The sequence below is a fragment of the Syngnathus scovelli genome, chromosome 6 (assembly GCF_024217435.2).
Source record: "Syngnathus scovelli strain Florida chromosome 6, RoL_Ssco_1.2, whole genome shotgun sequence".
Classification (NCBI taxonomy): Eukaryota; Metazoa; Chordata; class Actinopteri; order Syngnathiformes; family Syngnathidae; genus Syngnathus; species Syngnathus scovelli.
The window spans coordinates 2,293,251-2,311,081 of record NC_090852.1 but is presented as its reverse complement, the minus strand read 5'-3'; the positions used below and the strand labels follow the sequence as shown (position 1 = coordinate 2,311,081).

The 17,831-nt window shown below is 44.7% G+C and overlaps 1 protein-coding gene across 5 annotated transcripts in view; it reads left to right on the top strand.

Annotated features, from left to right (window-relative positions):
• The first annotated feature begins 2,903 nt into the window (after positions 1–2,903).
• The window catches only part of ciapin1 (cytokine induced apoptosis inhibitor 1), an 86,181-nt gene continuing 71,253 nt past the window's right edge, over positions 2,904–17,831 (top strand). For 4 of the 5 annotated variants that reach the window (XM_049723106.1, XM_049723104.1, XM_049723105.1 and 1 more), the window contains exons 1-4: positions 2,904–3,064; positions 9,842–10,004; positions 10,079–10,222; positions 14,750–14,829. In XM_049723106.1, the coding sequence (XP_049579063.1) occupies positions 9,848–10,004; positions 10,079–10,222; positions 14,750–14,829 (381 nt within the window). In that variant the 5' untranslated portion in view covers positions 2,904–3,064; positions 9,842–9,847. Of the gene's footprint in view, positions 3,065–9,826; positions 10,005–10,078; positions 10,223–14,749; positions 14,830–17,831 lie in introns of all 5 variants that reach the window. The other variant, XM_068650950.1, reaches the window with a different exon arrangement.

Sequence of the window (17,831 nt, the reverse complement as noted above, 5' to 3'; positions counted from 1 at the left end):
ACGGGAAAGAGCGATTGAAGTGACATGCTTGACGGGACTTCAGAGAGATGACAGTGTGATTGAGACAGTGACATCTGCGGCAGGAAAGGCTACCAGGAACAGGTAGAATTCGCATTGTGACGAGGGGGATCTAGCAATGCTGTCGGCACGTCGAGAAATGAGGGGAATGATTTATAAATCCTGGGGTGTTAGGTTTGTTTGTTTGTTTGTTTGTTTGTTTGTTTGTTTGTTTGTTTGCTTGTTTGTTTCAGGGACCGCTGTTGTGAGTGGTACCAGTTTGAGAATGCTACGCATCTTTAAACTGAAGGAGGAATTTGGAGGTGGAAAATAGTATTTGGACGGGAAAGAGCAATTGAAGTGACATGCTTGACGGGACTTCAGGGAGATGACAGTGTGATTGAGACAGTGACATCTGCGGCAGGAAAGGCTACCAGGAACAGGTAGAATTCGTTCAATTCGATTGGTTAAGAGGGTTGGGGGAATTCAATCTTGGTCATGTGTGGTTCCTGAGAAATCTCAGATTGCTGTCAGGGAGAGTTGAGTTTTCCTAGTTAAAGTAACCTTAAGTAGCATGCCTTGAGCGTGATTTAGGATGAGACTAATAGGTCCAAATTGTAGATAAAAAACATAAAATGTTTGGGGGAAGATTTATGGATATTTAACGATGTCATTTCTTGTCGAACCGTTGTCGAGACACTCCAAGTGTCTCGAAGGGGGAATATGTAGTGTAATTTTATTTAGGTCTCATGCAATGTATATTTCACTTCTAAGCTTAGGGGTGACCAGGTCACGCGCGCATGGGATTTTATGGGGCCTGCGCCAGGAAGGCAGACTTCCTGGCACCAGGATACAGCAATCGCATAGAATCAACAAGGCAGGCTGGGGGGTCAGAGGACATCCAGCAGCCCTCGTGTGCGTGCGCCCGAGTGAGGTGGGGGCGCGTGGTACAAGAGTCAAGGCGAGAGAAGACAAAGGGGGCTCGACATTTTGCTGGGGCGAGAGACACTTCATTCTGACATCAGTTGAATAAAATCTTTCCCCAATCAGCCGTGTGTCACTGAAGTTTTCCTTCCCCCGAGCCAGCCACCATTTCCATCGCTTGCTTTTGAAGACCAGCTGACCACCGAGAATTCACCACAAACTCACACCACTCTTAGAGTCTCAGAGACATTGCTGTGCAACAACATCCTGCTCTCCACACCTTTTTGGAATTGTCTACATTATGTGTACTATGTGTGTCCTCTCAGGCGGCTCGGTGGCGCACTGGGTAGCACGTCCGCCTTACAGTTAGGAGGGTGCGGGTTCGATTCCACCTCCGGCCCTCCCTGTGCGGAGTTTGCATGTTCTCCCCGAGCCCGCGTGGGTTTTCTCCGGGCACTCCGGTTTCCTCCCACATCCCAAAAACATGCTTGGTAGGCCGATTGATCACTCCAAATTGTCCCTAGGTGTGAGTGCGAGTGCGAATGGTTGTTTGTCTCTGTGTGCCCTGCGATTGGCTGGCAACCGGTTCATGGTGTCCCCCGCCTACTGCCCGATGGCAGCTGGGATAGGCTCCAGCACGCCCGCGACCCCCGTGGGGACCAAGCGGTTCAGAAAATGGATGGATGGATGGGTGTGTCCTCTCTGCATCCATTGCAGCCTGGTCATCCTGGAAGAGGGATCCGCCCATCTGTGGTCTCTTCTCAAGGTTTCTCATTTCCCCTAGTTGGAGTTTTGAGTTTTTCCTTGCCCTCCTGGGAGTTTAAGATCAGCGGATGTTTGAGAATATTTGTCATTTTTCACACGTCCTGAGTGTTGTTAGTCACCTAAATGTTTAACAGAGGCTGTAATGTATCGAAGTCAAATTCCTTGTTTTGCACGCTCAAACATGGCGAATAAAAATTCTTGAATCTTGAATGAGCCGAGAGGAAAACCCGACCGCACGGCCTGGATGCCGACTGGCTCCGTTCGTTGTTATTGTATTTTCGTTACTTTGAGGATTCTATTAACCCCTAATTATGCCTCCAAAGAAAGCAAGTGGGAGCAGTACAGCCATTCTAAAACACAAAGACGCTCTTAAAGCAATGCGACAGTGAGGGAGTTGCGCTGCGGTTGCAAGTTCAACCAATTTAAGCTCCCTGCGAAAGTACATCAGGACATTAAAACTATTTTCTAAATTTCAGCGACGGCTCTGTCACAATAATACCACCAGCGCGGTGCAATAGCGCGGTCGGTGGCGCGCTACCGTTGCGTGTTCGGCGGTGGGCTGCAGTTGCGGGATCGGACAAAAAAATTTGCAAAGGAAAAATTGCTTAAAAAAGGCGTTTTTTAAGTCTTGGAACAGATTACGTTTTTTTTCATTATTTGTACTGGAAAAAAATAGATTCGGAATTTGAACAATTCACTTCACGAACCGCCTTCTGGAACGGATTGTGGTCGAAAACCGAGGTTTGACTGTACAAAAAACAAACAGCAACATATTTTACAAAGTCTTTTAATAACAGTGAAATACTGCAACATTTTTTGTCACAATCCCACTTTCAAAATAAATTAGAAAAATCTTTTGTAACTGGATTCTGTGTGTGATAATATGAAAGGCCATACATTTTTATTTAAGGTATTAATAGCTCCACGAGGGAAACCATAACTACGTAGTGGCCCGCAACAAAAATGAGTTCATAACCCCTGTTCTAGAGGATCTGGTCTCATAGTACTTGTCCTGTTGTAACAAATGCAAGCGATAAGGCTCTTTACTTAGGTGTGTCGCCTACTCTTACTACTACTACTAGCCTATGTATAAAATCCTTATCGAACGCGTCTCATGTAAGGTATTACAGTATTATTCAAGCCTGCCACGGGGTGACGCCCTTCCAAGGCCTTGTTATTCAAATTGATATAAAGTCTGCGTTGTCTTGCAGTAGATTCGTCGCCAACTGCGGCGTGTTTTGACCGAGTGTAGTTGCCGTAATTAACGATCAAAGATGGCCGAACATCTGCGCATGCGCACCTTAGAATGCACAAGGGGCGCATAACGCGTCTTGACACTCGACTCCGAGTTTTAAGTGAATGTTGATAACAAACCAAGGTAAGTTGCTGCGTGTAAACTTGTCAAATTACTGTAATCGCCAGTTATTAAATAACTTAAGTATAGTTGTGAATTTGTCATCACGTTTGTCGTGTAATTTGACTTGGGCTTCCGCTGGTCGCTTTGCGTGTCATGCGGTTTGCCAAAGATAACTATTATGTCACGTTATTTAGTTGACATGACGCAGTACAAAAATAGAAGCGTTGACTGGGTAACTGATGGCAAGGCAGCACTGTGGTTAGTTAACCTGGTAATGGTTCGGAGGCTATGTTGCGTTTTTCGTCATTTACGTTTGTTACTGATTGAAAGATACTATCGCAGGGGTGGGCAAACTTTTTGACTTGCGGGCCGAATTGGGTTCTAAATTTTGACCGGGGGGCCGAACCAGGAGCAGATGGATGTAGTGTTTGTGTGAAGTAATATAAACGACCTGTAAAGGTCATTGCATAAAAGGTTTTGGCCTTTAGTAGGTAGTAAAGCATGGATATTCAAAAAAAAGTTTTTTGAAAACAAATGCATTTATTAACAGCATTAAAAAAAAAAAAAACATCCCTAAAAAACTGCTATCAGTGATTCTCATAAAATATGACACTGTTATTATGAATAACAGTCTCCATCACTTCAGTGCCTGCAGGTCAGATTAATGAAAGATGTATGTTTATCTTATGAGATCACATCAAACGGCAAACATTCTGACCAAATATATCATCTTGAAGAATCGGTGAAAGCATACATCCAAATAAAGTAATCAAAACGGCAACACGGTGAGGGGTATCTGAAAATCAGAGCAGAGTTTTAACTCACAAACACCTGGTAACAGAAGTGAGGAAACGGAAAACACTTCCTTAAAGTAAGCCTTAAGAACTTTAAAGGTTAAGATTAGTCACAAACAGGTGGTGCATCAATGTCCTTGAGCATCCTGCATTGTTTGAAAATGAGAATGGTCGCTAGTTTCAATCCCTGCTATTTGTACAGATCATATTCAAAATGCATTTTTTTACAACAAACTTGAAAGCCTCCCCTTCATTTTCAGTGTTCATTTGATGTTGATGTTCATGTGGCTGAACGTCACGTCGCGTACGTCGAGCCAAATTGGCCACTCTTTTTAAACACTCGGCACTCAGTGTCCACCTTGCTTTTCCTTGGGCGACTCATTTTAATGGAAGGATTCCAGGGGAAGGTTTGTGGGTGGCTTTAGCGTAAAACTGTATCCGAAAACTCGGCGCGCAAATTACAAGAATGCTGTCGTCACTAAATTTGGCACTGCTACAAATAGAGCGCGAGTGCGCCATTTCCGTATTACTGAGTACGTACACGCACTTGTGAGTGTGCACCGAGCTTTCTGACACGGCTTCCGGTAGTAAATGCGCAGGCGAGTGGTTCCCCATCTACTGGGGAAACGCAGTCATTGCAGGCAAAATGACCGAAAAAAAAAGTTTAATAATACAATTTATTTAGGGTTGGCGGGCCGGATTAAACGGTCCCGCGGGCCGGATGTGGCCCGCGGGCCGTAGTTTGCCCATACCTGATCTAACATTTAGGACAATCTAATATTGCTCCAAATGTTTGTTTACATTCCGCAGTAGGCGGGGGACACCCTGGACTGGTCGCCAGCCAATCACAGGGCACACAGAGACGAACAACCATTCGCACTCGCACTCACACCTAAGGACAATTTGGAGTGCTCAATTGGCCTACCAAGCATGTTTTTGGGATGTGGGAGGAAACCGAAGTGCCCGGAGAAAACCCACGCGGGCCCGGGGAGAACATGCAAACTCCACAAAGGGAGGGCTGGAGGTGGAATCGAACCCGCACCCTCTCCTAGGCGGTCGTGCTAACCAGTGCCCCACCGAGCCGCAATGTATGTCCATCGGAAATTATTTTAATAATCTCTACAAGTGTTAGCATTATCCTATGACAACTTCATAATTTTCATTAGGGGGTGATTCCGAACACAAACATTCATTAGTTACTGTCAATTCAATGTCGCTATTAGACGATAGTACAGGTATGGGCAAACTACGGCCCGCGGGCCACATGCGGCCCACTGGGCCGTTTAATCCGGCCCGCCAAACTTGAATAAATTATTGTATTATTAAAAAAAATGTTCGGGTCATCTTCCCTGCAATTACTATGTTTCCCCAATAGATGGGAAGCACCCGCCCCCGCATTTACTCCCGGAAGCCGTGTCAGAAAGCTCGGTGCACACTCACAAGTGCGTGTACGTACTAAGTACTGTATTTTTTACACCAAAAGGCACACTGGATTATAAAGCGCAGCCTCATTGAATTTTTTATTTTAGAAATTATTTCATATATAGGGCGGACTGGTGTAAAAGACGCATAAAATAGAAGCTATACTGCAACAAACTGAGGTTTACTAGGGTTTTGGTATGCATCCACTAGCGAATAACCAATGAGCCCTCTGTAAACAATCGCGTTTCTCAAACTATCTCCTATAAAATGATCAGAACTGACTAAAGTTTGATCTAACGCATTGGTCCTGCTTACCTATGTTTCCCTTCCAAATCAATCCGTAAATTTACTTGAAACATTAACAGAGCAGCCTATTTTGACATGAAATAGCCTTGTGCGTATAGCAGCTATCATTATAGCATTAGCCACCCGCAAACTCCCATGAGCCTCAGCTCGCAGACTCCCATGAGCCTCAGCAAAGTGTAAACAATCGCGTTTCTCAAACGATCTCCTATAAAATGATCGGAACTGACTAAAGTTCGATCTAACACATTGGTACTGCTTACCTATGTTTCCCTTCCATATCTATCCGTAAATTTACTTGAAAAATTAACGGAGCAGCCTATTTTGAAATGAAATAGCCTCACAGGTACAACAGCTATTCAGTGACGCCCCCTGACCACGGTTGCCGTAATGCTGGGAAGCGATGCGACCTTGTAATTTACTAGTCGTACTAAAACGTACTGAAACATTTTGGCAGAGCACTGTGTACAACCAGTATGGATCAACAAATTCATCAATTGATCCGTATATAAGGCGCACTGTCGGCTTTTGAGAAAATTTTGGGTTTTTAGGTGCGCCTTATAGTCCGTAAAATACGGTGGTACGGACCCGGCGCACTCCGCGCTCTATTTCCATCAGTGCCGAATTTCGAGTGTGGGCTGTGACGTCAGCATTCTCGTAATTCGCGCGCTGAGCTTTCAGATACAGTTTTACGCTAATTCCACCCACAAACCTTCCCCTAGAATCCTTCCATTAAAATGAGTGGACCGAGGAAAAGAAAGGTGGACACTGAGTGCTGAGTGTTTAAAAAAACAGAGTGGACAATTTGGCTCAACCTACGTGTGTTAGCAGACGTTCAGCCACATGAACGTCAACAAAGACCGTCACAGATCTAGGTTAACGGACCGACACCTCGGGTCTATCCTGAGAATTACCACAACAAATATTACTCCAGACCATGATGCACTTGCAAAAAAGGGAAACCAACAATACTATTGATTTCTTTATTACTTTATTTAGATGTATTCTTTCACTGATTCTTCCAGATGATGTATTTGGTCAGAATGTTTGCCGTTTGATGTGATTTCGCCTGATTAGATAAACGTATTTCGTAAATCTGACCTGCAGGCACTGAAGTGATGGAAACTATTATTCATAATAACAGTGTCGTATTTAATGACAATCACTGATAGTAGTTTTTTGGTGAAATATTTTTTTAATGCTGTTAATAAATGCACTTGTTTTCAAAAACCTTTTTTTGAATATCCACGCTTTACGACCGACTAAAAGTACAAACCTTTTATGCAATGACCTTTATATGTCATTTCTATTACTTCACACAAACACTACATCCATCTGCTCCTGGTTCGGCCCCCCGGTCAAAATTTAGAACCCAATTCGGCCCGCCAGTCAAAAAGTTTGCCCTCTCCTGATCTACCCAAAACTTATTCATTTTCCCTGAGTGTTTTCAATAATCAGACTTATATTTTGTTTCATTCAGTATATTTTCAGCATACAATGCTTAAGTACATTTTCAACATGTCATCAGATTTCAGACTTCTTTCTAAGTCATTCCATTGTGCTCCCCAGTGTTCAGACTGAGACACTACCGTGATTACATTTACATGCTGTCAATAACTCTTTTGAAACCCAAACACTAGCAGTATTCGGGTTTTTAAAAGCCATGTAAACGCACACAAGTAATACTTTTAAGGTCTTCTTCAGATTTTTAGAAACCTAACGTTCGCAGGCTGAGCGGCGATTGGTTGTTATCTGAGCCTTGAGCACTTCATTCTCAGGCAACATGTTGGAAAATGTTTTTCTAAGGAGTTGAATGAACATGGAAAATAATGACGTTTTATAATTCATTATAGACATAAAATATTAAGTCTTTACTGCTGAAAATTGCAAAAATTGTAAAGTACCCCTTTAACTTGAATATGGTGTGCATGTAGTAAATGTACAATTGTACCTTGAATTACGAACAGCTATACTTATGAACACTTCGAGATACGAACCGGAGCCTCCTCTTATTTTTTCCATCTACCGGATTAGACATAAAATATTAAGTCTTTACTGCTGAAAATTGCAAAAATTGTAAAGTACCCCTTTAACTTGAATATGGAGTGCATGTAGTAAATGTACAATTGTACCTTGAATTACGAACGGCTATACTTATGAACACTTCGAGATACGAACCGGAGCCGCCTCTTATTTTTTCCATCTACCGGATTTTTCGGACTAAAAGTCGCTCCGGAATATAGGTCGCATTAGCCATAAAATGCACAATAACGTGAAAAAAAAACATAAGTTGCTCCGGAGTATAAGTCGATTTTTGGGGAAATTTATTCGACAAAATCCAACACCAAGAACAGACATGAACGAGGAACAACAGGCTAAACGATAGGTATACTAACGTGACATAAACACAAATTAAGAGCTGAGAACGGGCCTGACGTAACATTCAGAGTTATTCAAATAACTATTACATAAATAACATGTTTATAAAACCATCTGTGTCGCTCCAATTTATTAAATCCATCGATCGTCCTTTGTCAACAATGGGTGCGCGCCGCTGACGGCGCATGCGCTTCAAAATATTCCACAGGCCCATATAACGATTTATAAATTATATCAAATAACTATTATATAAGCAATAATATTATCAAACCATCTGTGTCACTCCAAATCATTAAATCCATCGATCAAATTCCTCGTCCTTTGTCAACAATGCCGCGCGTGCACCCTGACGTCAGCCTCGTCGGTATTCCACAGATCTAGTATATAACTATATTGTAGCGTTAACAAAGTACAAGGAAAGACGTGGGTTTGTTAACCGGTCGTTATTTAACAAAACAACAGTTCAACAAGCCAACAACTACTGAACTGTAACGATAAAAACATATACAAGTAGCTACACAAAATAAAATATATCAAATAACTAACATAAACAGTTCACCGCCACACGGCCCCAAGCACTGGCGTCGACTTCCAGGCGTGTGGCGGCGTGGAATTCCATCCCCGGAGGTGGCACTTCCAGCCACGAAGGTGGAAGAGAGCTCCATAGAATAGGACCGGGTGTGCGTAAAAGCCATGTCCGAGCCCCATCCACCATCCCCGGACAGCCACCCGGCTGAGCACCGGCCCTCGACTTCCATCCACAGAGGTGAAATAGAGCTCCGTAGAGTAGGACCGGGCGTGCGTAAAAGCCATGTCCGAGCCCCATCCACCGTCCCCGGACAGCCACCCGGCCGAGCGCTGGCCCCCGACTTCCATCCACGGAGGTGAAAGAGTGCTCCGTAGAGTAGGACCGGGCGTGCGTAAAAGCCCTAATAGTTTTTCAAACCTTCTGTGTCACTCCAAATCATTAAATCCTTCAAACTCTTCGTCCGCCGTGTCACTTACAAACAAAGCCGCTAATGATGCCGATAGTACGTGGGGCCCTTCGTCATCTTCGTCATCCCGTGATCGAATCTTTGTCCTTTATGTAAACAACCGCTGACGTCACTTGAAATTCAAATTACAGTAATCCCTTGCTATATCGTGGTTCGTTTATCATGATTTCACTTATTTTTTTTAAATTTTGAAAATTTGTGAAAAAATTCACATACAAGTCGCTCCTCAGTATAAGTCGCCCCCCCACCCAAACTATGAAAAAAAAATTATAGTCCGAAAAATATGGTACTTTCGACTTCGAAACCGACGCTCTCGGGGTATTTTTAGCGAGTGTGAGAAAAATAACAGGTTACCCCCTCCCCAAGCAATGTTCGGTCAAGGAGGTCAAGAGATTTATTTTTTGTTTGACAAAGCAAAAATAAAGCTGTTATTTTGGCTTTCTGTGTGTTTAACACAGAGTAATAGGGAAAAATGTGTGACCTTTGCGATAGTCCGGCACACATTATTTGCTTTTACATTTAATTTAATGGGAAGCAGTGCTTCTACCTACAAACCTTTCTACTTACAAACCTGATTGCGGAACCAATTAAGTTCGCAAGAAGATGTACCAATCTAGTATGTCAAAATATCACATTCATTGCTGTAAATTCCTTGCAGTAAACCCATGCTGTAATGCCTTTCATAGTGAATTTAGACAATACATTACATCAATGAAGTGCTCTGACAAACAAAATTCTTTGGAAATGATGGAAGTTTGCACTGATTTAAATGTATGGTATGAACCCTAAGATAGGACATGCTAACTTTTTCCATTTTCCTGATCAAAAAATACATAAACTGGGCAAGTTAATGAAAAATGGACCATCGTCGCTTTTGTATCCCTTTAAAGGAATCTTTCTTCCAGGTGATTATGGCGGACCTCGGTGTCAAAATGGGAGATATGGTCCTGTTGGTATGGGCTCAACCATTATCACCTATCACCTTAAAACAGTTTGCAGAGGCTCTTAGTACCATCGTTGGTCCCAATGGCCGAGTTTCAGTGGAAAACATGGAAATGCTTATGCTTTGTGAGTATGACCTATTACTCTTCTTCTGTCTGTCATGTCACAAACAAGTTGACCATTTACCTTTCTCTCCTTAGCCTCCTATGCTGAATCCTCATTCGACTGGGTGCTCTCTTGCCTTCTGCCGGACAGCATTTCTATCCACAGTTCAGAGACTCTGGCAGAGATGGCCAGAGTACTCAAACCCAGTGGCAAAGTAGTTCTAGATGAACCTATTACAGGTCAGATACTACATTTCTCATGGTCAGTATTAATATATACTGTACATTGGGGTTTGTTTGTTTATTGATTAGCAGATTGCAGTAGTAGTTACAATATTAGAAATAAAGCATAAAATCACACACCATAAAAATTCTTTAGATTTTTTTTTTTTTGAGTGAATTTTGCTTTTGGTTGGGTCACACATCTGTGCATTGATTGCAAGAAACTGGCTAAGGCTAACTTTTCACAGAGGTGGGAACTTTACCAAATTTTGCTGATCGGTCCTTCGTCAGTTTCCTGGACACCCTTCCATCCCCACCCATCCATCTTAATCCTCCTTTGGTCCCAGTCCTTTCTTGTCATTCAACAGGGCTTCTGTCACTCTGTCCATCATCAGTCTGAAAATAGTCCATAGTCCAACAGATGACAAACCCAATTTAAAATGGTGGTATGCATATGTCAGAATTGAAATGCCTTGCCTTAACCAGGATCCCTCTCTGAATTTTAGCGAAGAGTAGAATAAAATTGGAGATTTCATAATACAATAATTAACCTCTTACTATGTGGCTAATATACTATGTATATCCACTTAACTTAGGGACACCCACCTCCGGGTTTTTTTTATGCGTAATGAAAACTTTATTTGACAATGTGAGAGGGGGAAAGTCGCGAGGAGGTGGAATATGCGTCTACTTCCGTGATGAATGGTGCCGGGACTCCGTAGTGCTATGCAGGCACTGCTCGCCACTGGCGGAGTTTGTGATCATTAAGTGCCGTCCTTTTTACCTGCCGAGGGAATTTACCGCGATTCTGCGAGTCGCGGTATACATCCCGCCTTCCAACATCAAAGGCGACAGGATCGCGGCGCTTAGTGAACTGTACCAGGCTGTCAGTGAACAACAGACGGCGCACCCTGACGGTTTCACCATCTTCGCTGGGGACTTTAATCATGCTAACCTGAAGTCTGTTTTTCCGAGGCTTCACCAGCATGTTAATTTTCCAACATGTGGTGACAGCTTCCCGGACCTGGTCTACTCTTCACATAAAGGAGCTTTCAAGGCCGCCCCCCCCTCCCCCATCTTGGACTTTCTGACCATCTCACTGTTATGCTTTTGCCCGCATACAGACAAAGGATGAAGGCATCCAGGCCGGTTCGCAAGCGGGTACGGGTGTGGCCTCTGATGCGCTTCGAGACTGCTTTGGCACTACTGACTGGGACATGTTGAAGCGGGCGGCCACTTGCATCGATCGGACAGACATAGAGGAGTATACTGACTCTGTTTCCTCTTACATCACAAAGTGCATTGATGATGTGACTCACTCGAAATCCATCGTCACTCGGGCTAACTGGAAGCCATGGCTGACGGGGGTTGTCCTCAGGCTGCTGAGGGGGATGAGGCTGACTTGAGGGCAGCGAGGGCCGCCCTGTCCCGGGGCATCAAGGACGCGAAAGGGGCGTTCTCTTGCAAGATTCCCGCCCACTTCAAGGACAGCAGGAACGCACGGAGCCTTTGGCAGGGCATTCAGACCATCACGGACTACAAGCCCGCGCCGCAGAGCTGTGAGGGCGACGTCCGTCTGCTCAACGATCTTAACCGCTTCTTTGCTCGCTTCGACACTCAGAACAGCACTTGCCCGCTGAAGACCACTCCCCCTCCACACGAGCAGCTCCTGTGCCTCTCTGCCGACAGCGTGAGGAGGGCGCTTGGCGCTATCAACACCCGTAAGGCGGCGGGCCCTGAACACATCCCAGGTCGAGCGTTGAAGGACTGCGCTGGGGAGCTGGCGGGTGTCTTCACGGACATCAGAGCACATCAGATCCATTTTCCCCCCCACCATAGACCCCTTCCAGTTTGCGTACCGAGCCATCTGCTCTGCCCTCCACTCGGCCCTCTCCCACCTAGAGAGAAGGGACTCGTATGTGAGATTGCTGTTTGAGGAGTTCAGTTCTGCCTTCAACACCATTGTGCCACAACGACTCATCTGCAAACTCGACAAGCTGGGCCTCAGTACCTACCTCTGCAACTGGCTACTGGACTTCCTCTGTCAGAGGCCTTAGGTGGTACGTGTTGGCGACAAAATCTCCGCCAGCATCACGCTGAGCACGGGGGCCCCCCAAGGCTGTGTGCTTAGTCCGCTGCTCTTCACCCTGCTGATGCATGGCTGCACTGCGTCCTACAGCGACAACCGCATAGTGAAGTTTGCTGACGACACGACTCTGGTGGGTCTCATCAGCAAGGGCGACGAGACTCAGTACAGGTTGGAGGTTGACCTTCTGACCGCGTGGTGCAGGGACAACAACTTCCTGCTGAACGTCAACAAGACCAAGGAAATTGTTGTTGACTTCCGGAAGGGTCACACCCAACACCTGCCGCTGACCATCGACGGTGCTGTGGTGGAGAGGGAGAGCAGCACCAGATTCCTGGGGGTGCACATCAGTGAGGACCTCTCCTGGTCCGCCAACACCGCGTCACTGGCGAAGAAAGCTCAGCGCCGCCTGTATTTCCTGCGGAAGTTCAGGCGAGCAAGTGCTCCTCCGGCCGTCATGACCACATTCTACCGTGGCACCATTGAGAGCGTCCTCTCCAGTTGCATCTTTCTGCTGTCTGGGGTGGTAGCTGCACTGATTACAACATGAAGGCCCTGCAGCGCATGGTGAACACGGCTGATAAGATTATTGGTGCTTCACTCCCCTCCCTGAAGGGCATTTACACCTCCCATCTCGCCCGCAAGGCGACCACGATTGTGAGTGATGTGAGTCACCCCACTCACTCTTTGTTTGATCTTCTGCCCTCTGGGAAGAGGTACAGGAGCCTGCGCTCCTGCACCGCCAGACTCACCAACAGCTTCATTCTCCAGGCTGTTAGGATCCTGAACTCTCTTCCCCCTTCTGCGTAGCGTCCTGTACTTATTTATTGTGTTATTTTTTTATTTATTACGTATTCATCACTCTTATTTATTCATTGTTTGTGCCTTCTTGTTTTATTTTCTTGTGTTGTTTACTTGTATGTACATTGTGAACTATGTCCTGTCACCGTGGGATAGTGGGAACGTAATTTTGATCTCTTTGTGTGTCTTGGCATGTGAAGAAACTAACAATAAAGCAGACTTTGACTTTGACTTTGATGTTGCTCAGCACTCAGGTCACAACCAGTTACAGCTTCAGAAAACTGATAAGCCGTGATTGGTTTGTGACCTGAGTAACTGTGATATTATTTTCAATCAATAGGAAGTAACAAAATGACCTCCACTGAGATGGATAAAAATTTGTGGATTTTGCTGCTTTAACTTGTATTCCACAAACGCAGTATTGATCAGAATGCCATGTTTAGACTAGTAAAGTTAAAGTTAAAGTCCCAATGATCGTCACACACACACATCTGGGTGTGGTGAAATTTGTCCTCTGCATTTAACCCATCCCCGTGTGATTTTGATCCATCCCCTGGGGGAGAGAGGAGCGGTGCCGCGCTCGGGAATCATTTGGTGATCTAACCCCCCAATTCCAACCCTTAATGCTGAGTGCCAAGCAGGGAGGCAATGGGTCCCATTTTTATAGTCTATGGTATGACCCGGCCGGGGTTTGAACCCACAACCTTCCAGTCTCAGGGCGGACACTCTACCACTAGGTCACTGAGCTGGTAGGGGCACATACGACCTATGAAAAAAAATGTTTATCTACGTGTGCCCTGCGATTGTCTGGCACCCAGTTAGGGGGTACTTCGCCTACCACAAGCCTGAGTTCCTGGAGATTTGAATAATGCCCAACATTTTAAGATGCAATCAGATCTGCAGGCTCAGCGAGCACTCAATCAGACAGTCTCAAGCCCACAAAAAAGATTGGTAAAGGTTAAACGGTATAATATATCTCAATTAGCACAAATTCAAATCCATCCATCCATCCATTTTCTGAACCGCTTAGTCCCCACAGGGGTCACGGGCGTGCTGGAGCCTATCCCAGCCGTCATCGGGCAGTAGGCAGGGGACACCCTGAACTGGTTGCCAGCCAATCGCAGGGCACACAGAGACAGACAACCAATCTCACTCACACTCACACCACAAATTCAAATATACACACAATTATATAAATGAATGGTGACTATCGCTATATGCTAGAAGCTAGTTTGCAATTGATTTGACATTAGTATTGGAACATTATAGGCATTGGTTTTATGTTACGTTATTAACAACAACCTCTTTATTGTCAACTTACCACAATATCCAAGCAGTGAACTGAGATGTGTTTTTACCTTCTGGCATTTTTGTGCCCTGAATCACATGATCCGAATGATGATCTGTCAGCCATGCATGCCATTTACTTTTTGATAGTTGAACGGCCACAGGAGGGTGCCATCAATATTGGTGTATTAGTGTAAACTAGAAAACTAGAAAAATGACTGGTAGCAACCTGTCTAGTTGCCCATCTCTAGTTGACAACAAATTTGAAAAAGAAATCAAACGACAACATGGATTATAACATGGATTCACTTTTTATCTGTACGATCAATTTCACATCCACATTGCATTCAGATGTTGTCTTGTTGTTTTAGGAGTTGAAGCAGAGAGTGTGAGGACTGCTGAGAAGCTGATGTCCGTAATCAAGTTATCAGGCTTGGTGTCAGTGGCAGAGGTGGGTATAACTGGATCGAGATTTCTTTGACGCTAAAAGTGGCCAAAGGTTATACAATAGGAGTGCTACCAAAATGTGAGTTAAAAAAAAGCCTCAGTCAAAAGAAAAAAACGTTTTATCTGTAATTATATGCATTATTCTGAGGGGGGAAACAATGTAGAGAGAATATCTGGCGCAAGTGGCACAGAGATCAAATCAAATTTGCCAAGTTTGAGCATGCCAAACAATGAAATTGACTCCGGTACATCTCGGCCTCTGTACAACATTTAGGTAGCTTACAACATTCAGGACAACGTGCCAAAAATTGACAAATATTCTCAAACATCCCCTGATCTTAAACTCCCAGGAGGGCAAGGAAAAACTCAAAACTCCTACTAGGGGAAATGAGAAACCTTGAGAAGAGACCACTGATGGGAGCATCCCTCTTCCAGGATGACCAGGCTGCAATGGTTGCAGAGAGGACACATAGTACACATAATATGGACAATCTAAAGCTAAAGCATCGAGAGCAGGATGTTATTGCACAGTAATGAATCTGAGACTCTGAGTGTTGTGAGTTCATCAGAGCGACAGCCTGGGGGAAGAAGCTGTGTCTGTGTCTGTTGTTTTTGGCGTACAGTGGTCTGTAACGCCGTCCGGCGGGGATTAGTTCGAACAGACTGCAACCTGGGTGAGAAGGGTCTGTTGCACGTTTCCTGGTCCTGGACAGGTACAAGTCCTGGATAGATGGGAGGTTGGTCCCGATTATCATTTCTGCAGTCCTGATTGTCCGTTGCAGTCTGTGCTTGTCTTGTTTGGTGGCCGATCCAAGCCAGACAGTGATGGAGGTGCAGAGGATAGACTGAGCTGTCTCAGAAAGTAGAAAGTACTGGGCCTTCTTCCAGACAGAGTATGTGGCTGGTCCATTTCAGGTCCCGAGAGATTGTGGATCCCAGGAACTTGAAGGTGTCTGTGGAGAGAATAGTATTACTGTGGATAGTGAGGGGTGGAAGTGGTGAAGGGTCTCTCCTGAAGTCCACTTTCATCTCTACAGTCTTGAGCGGGTTCAGCTCCAGGTGGTTTTGGCTGCACCAGTGGACCGGCCGCTCCACCTCCTGTCTGTACGCAGTCTCGCCACCGTCCCGGATCAGTCCGATGAGAGTGGTGTCGTCCGCATACTTCAGGAGCTTCACAGAAGAGTCGCCTGAGGAGCAATCTAAGTGTAGAGCACATGTGTCAAACGCAAGGCCCGGGGGCCAGATACGGCCCGACACATCATTTTATGTGGCCCGCGAAGACAAATTGTGCATCAAATTCGTGTGTCATTACTAGAATTACAAATTGTCTTCACTTTTAATAGAAGCTTTGATTTTAAATATTTGACCAGTTTTTACTCGTCTGATTTGAAAACGAGTTATTTGTCAGTTTGTTTTGTAGCTTTTACTGTATATAATATGAGGTGCTCATAATTTTTTTTTGGGTTGACAGTCGTAATGGCCCTCCGAAAGAAGCTATGACTACAATACGGCCCGCAAAACAAATTAGTTTGACACCCCTGGTGTAGAGAGAGAAGAGCAGTGGGGAGAGGACGCACCCCTGGGAGACGCCAGTATTGGTGGACGTCAGTGCACACTTAACTACCTGTGAAAAGAGCCATTCTCCCTTAAATGTTGTTTTTGAGCGGTGATGGTGCAGGTTAATATACAATGGTGGTGGCTTCTTTCGGCTTTTACCCGAAGGCGGTCGCCGCAGCGAAACACCCGTTTTTTTGTCCAGATGATTTGCATGAGAAATGTTTGGCACAGTTTTTACACCGGATGTCCTTCGTGACGCAACTCTCTGCATTTACCCGGGCTTGGGAACGGCACAGGGGAGACACTGACTGGCCTGAATATAAGACGACCCGGAATATAAGACAACCCCCTCTTTTTCAAGACTGAAGTTTGAAAAAAGACTTTTTGAACACCAAATTTAATTTCTAGACAGAAAATAATTACATCTGAAACAAATGATTATAAAAATATTCGAGAGAAAAAGCACGTTATTTTGCCTCATTCAAATCATGCAAAAACTGTCTATCACATCTTAATATCTGAACATTTAAAAAAAGCTGAGAAAAGCTCATCAAACACGTATTTGGAACATCCCACATGTGATCAGGCTTATTGAGAACAGGTGGGTACCATGATTGGGTATAAAAGGAGCCTCCCCAAACATGTTCAGTCATTCACAAGCAAGGATGTGGTGAGGTTCACCACTTTGTCCACAACTGCGTGAGAAAATAGTTGAACAGTTTAAGAACGTTTCTCAAAGCAAAATTGCAAGGAATTTAGGGATTTCAACATCTACGGTCCATAATATCATCAAAAGGTTCAGCGAATCTGTTGAAATCACTGCACGTAAGCGCCACGGCCGGAAACAAAGACTGAATGACCGTGACCTTCGATCCCTCAGATGGCATTGCCTTAAAAAAACGACGTGTGTAAACGATATCACCAAATGGGCTCAGGAAAACTTCAGAAAACCACTGTCAGCAATACAGTTCGTCACTACATCAGTAAGTGCGGGTTAAAACTCTACCATGCAAAGCAAAAGCCGTTTCTGAACAATATTCAGAAACGCCGTGGGGTTCTCTCGGCCCGAGCTCATGTAAAATGGACTGATGCACAATGGAAAAGTGTTTTGTGGTTTGATGAGTCCACTTTCCAAATTGTTTTTGGAAACACTGGACGTCGTGTCCTCCGGACCAAGGAAGAAGCGGACCATCCGGATTGTTATCAACGCAAAGTTCAAAAGCCAGCATCAGTGATGGTATGGGTGTGCATTAGTTCCCATGGCATGGGTAACATTTCTGTGAAGGCAACATAAATGCTGAAAAGTACATACAGATTTTGGAGCAACATATGCTGCCATCCAAGCGACGTCTTTTTCATGGACGCCGCCGCTGCTTATTTCAGCAAGATAATGCCAAGCCACTTTCTGCACGTGTTACAACAGCGTGGATTCGAAGTAAAAAAGTCCAG